Below are 11,636 nucleotides of genomic sequence, written 5' to 3'. Positions count from 1 at the left end.
TGGGTTGCTAATAATGTATATAATTGACCCCCACAACAATGAACAAGGGATTTTCCCAACAAGGAAATAAAGATGGATATGATGTTTTACCAAAAAAAAAAAATATGGATATGATGGGTTACTATTAAGTCAGCATTTATAGAGTTGGTTGGTGATCACAAAATAGAAGTATATATCAAATCATTTAATTTAATTCACATCGCTGGAACTTTCTTAATTAAGAATTGTTCGATAATGAAATTTTGTGAGGTATATATGTTTAGTGAACAAACTTAATTATTCTATAATGAAATTTTTTGAGGTACATTTGATGTTTGTGTTGGTTGACTTGATTCCACTTGGATTTTATCTAATGGTAGATGGTATTAGGTTTGTATCAAGAAAAAGATATATATGTTCATCCAACTAAAATATTTATTGTTCTCAACATATTGATCTTTTAAGAAAAATCAAACTTTTATTATTTAAATTTTAATGAATTTAACAAATCATTATTCTTATTATATTATATATATATATACATATATTTTTGCTCTTTTTTTAACTCTTACTTATATATATTTAATTGAGGATATATATATAATTGAAAAAATTATAATATCTATAAATAACAAATAGGTCCTGATTTTTTATCTAAAAAATATACAAGTCTTTAATTAATTAAAAATATAAAAATATTTATCACTTTTTAAAACGCAAAATATTTAAGTCACTGCGAAGAATTTATTTGTCCTTATATAGTTTTGACAAAAAAAATTAAATATCTAATATTTTGAAAAGTTAGAAGCATTTTTGTATTTTTAATGAGTTAAAAGTTTATGTATCTTTGAATAAAAAAGTGAAGAACCTATTTATTTTTGGTGAATTTTACTTAACCTTATTTTAAATATAGGATAAGTTACCATCTATGACATGTCTAATAACTATTGGATAAAATGAATTATGCATATTGGTTAACATTAACTCTTAATTTAACTTGAATTTTGATAACTAATTAAACTAATTAAATATAGTAATTTTTTGTAAATTATAAGAGTTAAAAAAAATCTTATTTTATAATTTTTTATTTTTTTTATACCACACGTATATTAATTAGATTTAACGATACAAAAAAAATAAAAAAAGAACAAATGAAAAGAAAAATCAAAAGGTCAAATTACAAATTTAAAATAACAAAAAAAATAAAGTATTAATTGAGTAAGGATAAATTTCATAGTTATTAATAGAGTTGATATAAAAATTATGTGATTTTGTAAATATGAAGTTTAGATAGTTTTACTATAATTAATTAGTTTGATTGTCAAAACTTATGTTAAATTAAGAATTAATATTAATTATTTTGATGATATAATTTATTCTATCTAATAACTATTAAATTTATGATAGAGAATAATTTACTCTTTTATTTAAAAGAGAGTTAGGCTGAATTTTTTTTATTTGACTAGATAGTTATTTGAGAAAAAAATTAGAGCAGATAATTTTTTTTTTCAAAAGAGATAGAAAATAAAATTGTACCAAATATACATGTACAATTCAGAGGCCCCTGGCCCTAGTATTCAGTATCCTATCTAGCTATGATTTATTATTTTTGTCCGTTTTCTCTGTAACTATGTTGTAGGATCCTCACATAATTAAGTCAACTATGTTATTTCAAAATATTAAAAGATTAATAAAAGAAGTGTGGGACATCTGAAATGTAAAATTAGGTGATAGGTCGAATTAATTTCGAGTTTTCAACTGTACAATCTTTCATTGAATGTCCCCAAATATAGGAAAAACATTGCCATTTATAATTGCTTTACCTCCATATGACAAGGTTTGCCCACTTATTATTACTCATATTATATATAATTATATATATTATAATAATAAAACCCAAAAATAAAAGAAAAGTCGTAATTTTTGTGTTTTCTGGCAAGCACTTAACCATTAAATAAAAGTGAGTGATTTTTTATCATTAGATGTAATCTCACACCATTAAAAATACTATTAATGACTAATTGATGGTTACAAAACACTAAAATTACTAGCTCTCTAGCATTCCTCAAAAATAAATATTAAGGACCAACATTTTATTTTTATATTATTAAAAATTAAAACTTAAAATTTAAAATTTAGTTTTTAAAATTAAAAAGATATATTTATTAACTAAATATTAATAAAAATAATAAATTTTATTAATCATGTAGTATTGTTCAAAATTGATAATCAAACCCAACTAACAGTTGGATTTAACTTTTTACTTGGTAGTTATATTTAATGATGATTAATCCGTCACAAATTATTAAGTTACAATGGTTCATGATTGTGTAGGGACAAAAAATTATGTGATGGGTTGACAAATACAACCTTGGAACCGTTGTGTGGAAGGCCTTTAGGGCTCAAATTCAACACTGTAACTTGTGATCTGTATGTCGCCGACGCCTACTTTGGACTCGTGGTGGTCGGAGCTGCCGGCGGCGTGGCAAAACAGTTGGTCCATTCTGCAGATAAAGTTCCATTGAAGTTCACAAATGCTTTGGATATTAACACTCAAACTGGTGAAGTGTACTTCACAGATAGCAGCAGTATATATCAAAGAAGGTAATTATATTATCCTAAATATATGATTATATCTTTCATTGCCTAACATAATATTGTTTTATTCCTTTTTATTATTAATTAACTAGAGTATCAATAAACATATTTTTATAATAATAATAATAATAATAATAATAATAATAATAATAATAATACATGTAAAGTTGGTAAATATGATAAATATCTTTTCATTATCTAGCATTTTAATTGTATAGTTTTCTCATTCCATTTCTATGTTGGTTTCAAGTAAAAAAAATTATAAAAAATATCGTAAAATTTTAAATTGTGTACACTAGATTAATTTAAACAGGTAGCAATGGTATTTTGGCGACAGTTTTTATAACTGCCGCTAAATGAAATAGTTATACTATCATATAGATTTTGTATCAATATTCAATAGTAAATTAGTAATTAATGTTACTGATAAATATATATGTCCCCTTCACACTTGTAGCTCATCTTCTTAATGAATTAATTAACGAGAATTGTTACATGTCTATTAAATATTATTAGTTTTTGTCAAACATTTTATCAGTAATAATTTGTCTTTATATTTACAGTTATTTTATACACAATAAATATATAATTTACACACATAAATTAAATATAATTTGTNTATATAAATTAATAAAATTTATTTATTCAAGATAATTTAATGCTCATATTAGTCAAATAATAACAAAAAATATTAAACTTGTTGACTCCAAAAAAATTTCTTAATTAATTTCTCTTTTTTATTTTAAAGGTCATATTTGCCAATAATACTGACGGATGATTCAACTGGAAGATTGTTAAAATATGATCCAAGAACAAAACAAGTTCATGTTGTGCTCAATGGCTTAGCATTCCCCAATGGTGTTGCCCTAAGCAAGGACAACTCTTTCCTTCTCTTAGCTGTTTCAGACACATTCAAGATCTTGAAGATTCACATTAATAATAATAATAATAATATTAATAATAAAAATAATAAGAATAACCCTACTAATATCAATAACAACAACTACTACTATGTACAACATTTTGCAACGCTTCCACGTTACTCTGATAATATTAAGAGGAATGAGAAAGGTGAGTTTTGGGTGGCACTTAATAGTGGAAGGGGAAAGATTCAAGGGTTAGTGAAAGATCATGAAAATATTATTGGAGAAAATGTAGTTGATCCATTATCAGAAGATCCTGTGGGGATTAAATTTGATGAAGAGGGAAATCTTATTGAGGTCATTGATGGAGGGTTTGGTGACCAACTTGATTCTGTTAGTGAAGTCGAAGAATTTGGTGGAAGATTGTGGTTGGGTTCTAATGTGCAACCTTATGTCGGAGTCATAAACCCTACGCCGCTTTAACCGTGTTTGACGGTGGAGAAAGATATAAATATAGAATTATAAGGGTGAGTTTGGTTTGTATTTTTATTTTTTGTTTTTATTTTTAATATTTTCTGTTTATAAGAATTTTGTGAAAGAAAAAAATAAGAACTGAAAATAGAAAATTTAATTTCATTGTTTTTATTATCTTTTTTTTAAATTATGAAAACAGAAAATACTAAAAATAAAAACTGAAAATAAAAACACAAACCGAACACATTCTGATATTTTGTGAAAGAACAAGGAAATATGAAGATAATGTCTTGTAGAAATGTGTAGGTTTTTTTTTTTCTTCTATAAATTTGTTTTTTCCATTGAATTTCATGTATTTTGTTTGAAGTAGTTTTGTTGGAAAATTCTACTTCTTTAATTTGTAAGCTGGAGACTGCAATGGTCCACTTTGTAATTCTCTTATTAAATGTAGTTCTATCTTTGTTGTAAAAAAAATATTGTTTTGTACCATATTTAGTTTCAGATATACCTTTGTGTTTTTTATTTCTATATCTTTGTACTATTTTAGATATCAAATACAATAGACAAATATATATATAAATTTTAATTACCTACTCTGTTGATGTTCACGTTGGTCGTCAATGTTAAATTTATGTGTTAAACCTTTTTAGCGGCGGAAAAAAAAGTTGTACAATTCTATTTAGTCAAAGTAATTTTTTTATGAATTGTTTCGGGGCTTACCTAGAATCGGACGGTGGTTGGACTTGTTTGTGAGGCCCAAGTGCTAGAGGAAGGTGGTCTCTGACTTGGTTTACGTCTGGGAGCCGCCTCCGAGTTGTGTATGTGAAAGAATGGGGGGTGGTACCTGCAAAGACACTCCGATGCCTAAGTCAGCAAGGGTGTAAGCAGGTCTAGAGAGTATTGGGCTTAGAGATACTTGAGGGATATCAGTGTATTTATAGTGGTGAACCCATAACCACCGTTGAAGTAGTTCCGTCTTTTAAGGGGAATAACCGTCCCTTTATCTTAGGGAAGTTGAGATATTGCTCCTGGAAGTGGTTAGAGAGATTTTAGGGGCAGTTATCCTCTTGAGTGAGGGTTTATCTGCCAGCTAATCCCTCGATCCCGACTTCTTTAGAGCAAGTCGTGGTAAGCACCGACTTCGTAGATTGAAGGTCGGTGTAGGGTGAGTCTCAATCCTTTGGATTGGGCCTTTTGTTGGGTCCTGGGCCTTATCATTGGGTCAGGGTATGAACAGTGCCCCTACTCGAGCCCAATTTCTTTTAAGATTTGGGTTCGAGTATTCTACTCGGGATCGTAGCCAACCTAGGAGGGAACCGACGTGATCATTGGGAGCCGACGTGACTTTTCATGGCTTTTGATTTTCACGGTTACGTCTAATCAAACGTCGCGTCCGTTAGAGGTTCGCGTAGGGATTGATTACCTTGGTAACGGTGCACTCATTAATGACCGCTTCTGTTTTTACCATTATGCTCCTAACGTGTTTATAAATATTTTTCCTCTCTTTCGTTGTTTCGTTTCTGCGATTTTTCGAATTTTCTTCTTCTCATCCGTTCGTGGGGCATTCCTTGTTTGAAGGCTTTCATCTTCTTCTACCTTATTTCTAGATAAAGGTTAGTCTTTTCTTCTCTTCTCTTTTTACAACGTGCTTTCTGTTTGCATGCTTTTATTTTTTAGAGAGAGAGAAGTTGATTTGTAGGCTTCTGTTTGATTCCGTACCCCCTTTAGAGACCATGTTTTTTCTTTTCTTTTCTTTTTCCTTTGTAGGTTTCACTAACCCTTTTTAGGAAAAGAAATGTCTTCCGTAGAAATTCTTGCTCAGTGGGTCGATGTCACAGTCTTAGGGGAGGAACCTTGGATTGACACTGATTTTATTACTGATCTTCGCACTCGTCACCAGCTCTGCACCTCTGATGAGGATGAGCCAAAGTATGAACTGCTTGTCCCGGGTCCAGAAGACCGGGTTTGCTTCGATAGGACTTTGGAGGTAGTCCCTCATTTCTTTTATATGTATGAGAGCATGATCACCTGCCTGGGCGTTTTTCTTTCTTTCTCTGATTTTGAGATTGCTATTTTACGTCACTGTCGTGTTGCACCTACCCAACTTCATCCCAATTCCTGGGGTTTTCTGAAAATTTATCAGTTTGTCAGCCATGCCTTAGACTTTTCGACTTCTTTGATGATTTTCTTTTTTCTTTTCCACATGACCAAGCCCTTCAGTGGGCAAAATAACAAGCAGCAGTGGGTGTCCTTCCGAGCTATACAAGGTCGGAGGGTCTTCACCCTTTTTGATGAATCCTTCCATGACTTTAAAAATTACTTTTTCAGAGTTCAAGCCGTAGAGGGTCACCACCCCTTTTTCTTGGATGAGAATTCTTCTCCTTGCTTTCCTCTATACTGGTTAGAGGCTTCCTCATGTGAGAAATATGGTTTGGACGACCTGGATGAGGTGGAGGCGGCCGTTGTGGGATTCCTCCGAGAAGTGTGGGGGAGGGCCCCATATTTGGATACCAAAAAATCTCTCCAGGGGTCGCCGCCCTTTGTCCAGATACAACTAGGTAGCCTTTTTTATTGATCTACTTTATTTCCGACTTGTTTTTACCGACTTGTTTCGCTGACTTTTTGGTTACTAATTGTTTTTTTACAGAGATGGCGAAGAAGAATTCCAGTGAGTCTTACCAGAGAGTCCAGGAGGACAAGGCGAGATCTCGTGCCAGGACCGGCGGTGCCAGGGTAACTAGCTCCTCTCTTCCTCCTCCTCCTTCTTCTCAAAATTTGGGGACCCCTTCTCGACCTATCGTTATTTCCTCCTCGGCTTCTTCTCAGCCGCCCCCTCCCCCCCGACCTTCTCCTGAGTCAGAGAAGAAGAAGCGTAAGACCTTAGAGTCTAGCTCTTTTTTTGAAGGTGAGGCTAAGGTGGATGCTCCTGCGTTTATCCGAAAATACATCTATCCTCATACCCGTATAGGTATGGATGATGTTTCTATCCGGAACCACCTCACTATTCTGGCTCAGGAGAGTGTCAGGGCGGCGGCGGTGTGCACCAAGTTTCTTGATATTTTTTAGAAGACTCCTCTTAACTCTCTGGGTTCAACCTCGAGGGTTGAAGAGTTAGAGGAAAGGCTTCTCATATATCAGAAAAATGACAAGGAGTTGAAGGAGGAGGTCGCTAAGTTGAAGGAGGAGAGGGATGGTCTTCGGGAGAAGAAGAGCAAGTTACAAGTCCAATGCAATATGGAGGAGGGCTTGAGGAAGAAGGCGCAGGAGAGTTATTCGAGCTTGTTCAAGGACATCGTGGAGGTGAGGAAGGACTTGTTGAATTCTCGGAATACTTACGCCGAGTTGGAGGACTCTTTGCTGAAGGAGCCGAGGAGGCCTGGAGGATTTTTAAGGAGCAGGTTGGGGTCCTTGCTCCCGACCTGGATCTCTCTCCTTTGGATCCTGACAAGGTTGTCATTGATGGTGCCATAGTTTCTCCCCCTGCTCCCGAGGTTGTCTCTGAGTCAGATTTGAAGACTCGGGGGCAGAGAATCATTGAGTCCCCTCCTCGTCCAAAGGATGCTCCAAGTTCCTCAAGGTCTCACAGAACCTCCTCTCCGTCTCCCATGGATGCTTCTCTCCCTGGACCTGATGGCGCTCCGTCTGCTCTTTTCGACTCTGGTGGTGATCCGACTACTCTCTTCGGCTCTGGTGGTGATGTTCTCTAAAACATTTATTGGCTATATGGGGGCCCGACCTGTGGGTCTCCCCTTTTTTAAACTCTTTTTCATGTTGTGGTGGTCGTTCTCTGACATTTCTCTTAGCCTTTTAAGGCCGTAAACAAAATATTTATAACTACCCTTTTTGAATAAGGGTTTTAAGTTAACGAAAGAATACCCTTTTTTGGATAAGGGTTAAGTTACCTTTTGCGTGCATGCTTTTTAGCTTTTTTGAGAAACCCTTTTGATCTTTTTAAAAACCTTTTTTGAGGCCGTCTGTCCTTTTTTCTTTTTCTCTAAGGACTTAGGACAGTATTTAGCTTTGACATTTTTTATAGGTTTTTCGATCTCTTTTTGGTATTCCTTATACTCAATTTCAGAATTTATTGAGTTCCTATGACTTAGGTTACTTTTGTGATGCGTTTTCTTTGCTGCTCGGTTCTTCATTATGACTTATGAGTCGGAATGTTTCCGAGTTCTTCGCGATCAACCTTTATAACCTCTTTACACCGACTTGTACCTCGTCGTTTTATCATGACGACCATTTAGGTCGGTTCATGGGATTTTCACGCTTTGTCGAGCTTAAGTCGGCGCGTTTCGTAGATAGAAAGAAAAAAATGAGAAGGAATTTATAAGAGATATTGTAAAAGATCTTTATTTATTTGGGAAGGTACTTTACTGCTACTAAGGGCTTTTGATAGTCTATTTTCCCTTAGTCTCTACTGTGATGCCTGGTTAAAAACCCTTCTTCAGAAAAAATCCTTTGATTTTTTGGGGAAAAATCGTGAAGTTGGGAAAAGAGTACATCAGGGAGTAGAGTTCACTTTTAACTATAGTACCTTTTCAAGTTACAAGCATGCCACGACCTTGGTAACTTGGTGCCGTTTAGGTCGATCACCTTATAATAACCTTTTCCTAAGACCTCACTAATTTTGTATGGTCCCTTCCAATTAGCAGCAAGTTTTCCTTCCCCCGATTTGTTGACTCCAAAGTCGTTTCTGATCAAGACCAAGTCGTTTGGGGTGAACCTTCTTCGAATGACTTTTTTGTTGTACCTGGTAGTCATCCTTTGTTTCAATGCTGCTTCTCTTATCTGGGCTTGTTCTCGGACTTCGGGGAGCAGTTCAAGCTCCTCTTTGTGCCCATGTATGTTTCCGATCTCATTGTGGAGAATCACCCTTGGACTTTGTTCGCTGATTTCTACTGGTATCATGGCTTCTACGTCGTAGACGAGTCGGAAGGGCGTTTCTCCAATGGCAGATTGTGGCGTCGTCTGGAAAGCCCATAATACTTGTGGGAGCTCTTCAGCCCAGGCTCCTTTTGCATCTTGCAGTCTTTTCTTTAGTCCTGCCAGTATGACTTTGTTGGCTGCCTCGGCTTGTCCATTTGCTTGTGGATGTTTCACCGAGGTGAACTGGTGTTTGATCTTCATACTGGCCACCAGGCTTCTGAAGGTAGAGTCGGTGAACTGGGTTCCATTATTTGTAGTAATGGAATATGGTATCCCATACCTTGTGATGATATTTTTGTAGAGGAACCTCCGACTTCTCTGGGCTATGATGGTGGCTAATGGTTCTGCTTCTATCCACTTTGTGAAGTAGTCTATTCTCACAATCAAGTATTTGACTTGTCCTGGGGTCTGGGGAAAAGGACCTAACAGATCCATCCCCCATTTTACAAAGGGCCATGGAGAAGTTATACTGATTAGCTCCTCGGGGGGAGCCACGTGGAAATTTGCGTGCATTTGGCATGGCTGGAACTTTTTCACAAATTCTGTGGCATCTTTCTGCAAGGTCGGCCAGTAGAATCCAGCTCTGATTACTTTCCTAGCTAGCGACCTGGCTCCGAGATGGTTTCTGCAGATCCCATTATGAACCTCCTCCAGTACTTCAGTGGTCCTTGAGGTCGGTACGCACTTCAACAATGGTGTTGATATTCCTCTTTTATAAAGGATATTTTTCACCAGAGTGTAATGTTGTGCTTCCCTCCGGATTTCTTAATCTCTTTTTCCTCTTTGGGGAGGATGTCGAATTTCAGGTATTTGACCAAGGGATTCATCCATCCAAGGTTTAGCCCAGTTACCTCTAGAACATCTCGTTTGTCCTCTACTTTTACCACAGAGGGTTCTTAGAGAGTTTCTTGGATCAAGCTTCTATTATTCCCTCCTGGCTTGGTACTTGCTAACTTGGATAGGGCGTCTGCTCTACTATTGAGATCCCGGGTTATGTGCTTAACCTCGGTTTTCGTAAAGTGCCCGAGGTGCTCCAGAGTTCTTTCCAAGTATCTTTTCATGTTCGGGTCTTTAGCCTGATACTCTCCATTTATCTGGGAGGTCACCACTTGAGAGTCACTGTATATAATCACTTTTGTTGCACCGACTTCTTATGCCAGCTTCAATCCTGCAATCAGGGCTTCATATTTTGCCTGATTATTTGAAACTGGGAATTCAAATTTGAGGGATACCTCTATTTGAGCTCCCCTTTCGTCGGCCAGTATTATGCCTACACCGCTTCCTGTCTTGTTTGAGGAGCCATCTACGTAAAGTTTCCATGCAGTTGGCTTCTCTTGATCTCCCGCGTATTCTGCTATGAAGTCGGTGAGGCATTGGGCTTTGATCGCTATCCGAGTTTCATACTTTAAGTCAAACTCAGAGAGCTCTATTGCCCATTGCACCATTCTCCCTGCAATATCTGTCTTTTGAAGGATTTGCTTCATGGGTTGGTTCGTTCGGACTCTTATCGTATGAGCTTGAAAGTAAGACCGTAGCCTCCGTGAGGCTATTACTAAGGAGTAAGCAAATTTCTCTAATTTGTGGTACCTTAGTTCGGGGCCTTGTAGAACTTTGCTGATGAAGTACACTGGATGTTGTCCGACCTCGTCTTCCCTGATCAGGGCTGATGCGACAACTTTGTCTACTACGGACAGATATAGGACGAGATCTTCCCCAACTCGAGGTCGGGTCAGGATTGGAGGTTGGCTCAAGAACCTTTTGAACTCCTGGAACGCTCTCTCGCATTCTGGAATCCATTTAAACTGGCTTCCCTTTCTTAATAAGGAGAATAGTGGAAGGAATTTTAATGCTGATCCTGCCAAGAACCTGGAGAGGGCTGCAAGTCGGCCATTTAGTTGTTGAACCTCCCTTAAGCAAGTCGGGATCTTCATTTCCAGTATAGCTTGACACTTATCGGGATTGGCTTCAATCCCTCTTTGCGTCAGCATAAACCCTAGGAATTTTTCGGCCTCTACTGCGAAGGTACACTTTGCGGGATTTAGCCTCATCCCGTGCAACCTTATGGTGTTGAAGACTTGCGAGAGGTCTGTCAAGAGATCAACTTCTTCCTTAGTTTTCACTAGCATGTCGTCTACGTAGACTTCCATTAAGCTCCCGAGGTGGGGGGCGAACATCTTGTTCATCAGCCTTTGGTATGTGGCCCCTGCAGTTTTTAGTCCAAATGGCATGACCACGTAGCAGAAATTTGCTCGGGGCGTGATGAACGATGTTTTCTCTTGGTCTGGCTCATACATAGGGATTTGATTATATCCCGAGTAGGCATCCATGAACGACAAGTATTGATATCCCGAGCTAAAGTCTACTAGAGTATCAATACTTGGGAGTGGATAAGGGTCCTTGGGACACGCCTTATTTAAGTCGGTGTAGTCGACACACATCCTCCATTGGCCGCTTTGCTTCTTGACTAGCACTACATTTGCTAGCCATGTTGGATATTTAACTTCTCTGATGAAGCCGGCTTCTAGGAGTGTCTGTATTTGCTCCTCCACCACTAGGGCTCGTTCCGCGCTGAGCTTGCGCCTTCGCTGTTGAACAGGTCGGGATCCTGGATACACCGAGAGCTTGTGGGACATAAGCTCGGGATCTATCCCAGGCATGTCGGAGGCTTTCCAGGAAAAGAGGTCAGAATTGTCTCTTAGGAGCTTAGTCAACCCTTGCTTCAGGGTTTCCCCTAGGTTGGCTCCTACGTTGGTATTTTTCCCTTCCTCTTTGCCGACCTGTATTTTCTCGGTC

The 11,636-nt window shown here is 37.0% G+C and overlaps 1 protein-coding gene across 1 annotated transcript in view; it reads left to right on the top strand.

Moving 5' to 3' along the window:
• Positions 1 to 4,101, top strand: part of LOC107477062 (protein STRICTOSIDINE SYNTHASE-LIKE 10) — a 7,954-nt gene extending 3,853 nt beyond the window's left edge. The window contains exons 2-3 of the mRNA XM_016097030.3: positions 2,314 to 2,583; positions 3,326 to 4,101. Coding sequence (XP_015952516.1) covers positions 2,314 to 2,583; positions 3,326 to 3,923 — 868 coding nt within the window. The 3' untranslated portion in view covers positions 3,924 to 4,101. The remainder of the gene's footprint in view (positions 1 to 2,313; positions 2,584 to 3,325) is intronic.
• Positions 4,102 to 11,636: the final 7,535 nt, after the last annotated feature.

The sequence above is a fragment of the Arachis duranensis genome, unplaced genomic scaffold, assembly GCF_000817695.3.
Source record: "Arachis duranensis cultivar V14167 unplaced genomic scaffold, aradu.V14167.gnm2.J7QH unplaced_Scaffold_165934, whole genome shotgun sequence".
In the NCBI taxonomy this organism is placed as follows: Eukaryota; Viridiplantae; Streptophyta; class Magnoliopsida; order Fabales; family Fabaceae; genus Arachis; species Arachis duranensis.
Note: the sequence above shows the minus strand (reverse complement) of the source record. Positions and strands in the feature narration are given on the sequence as shown.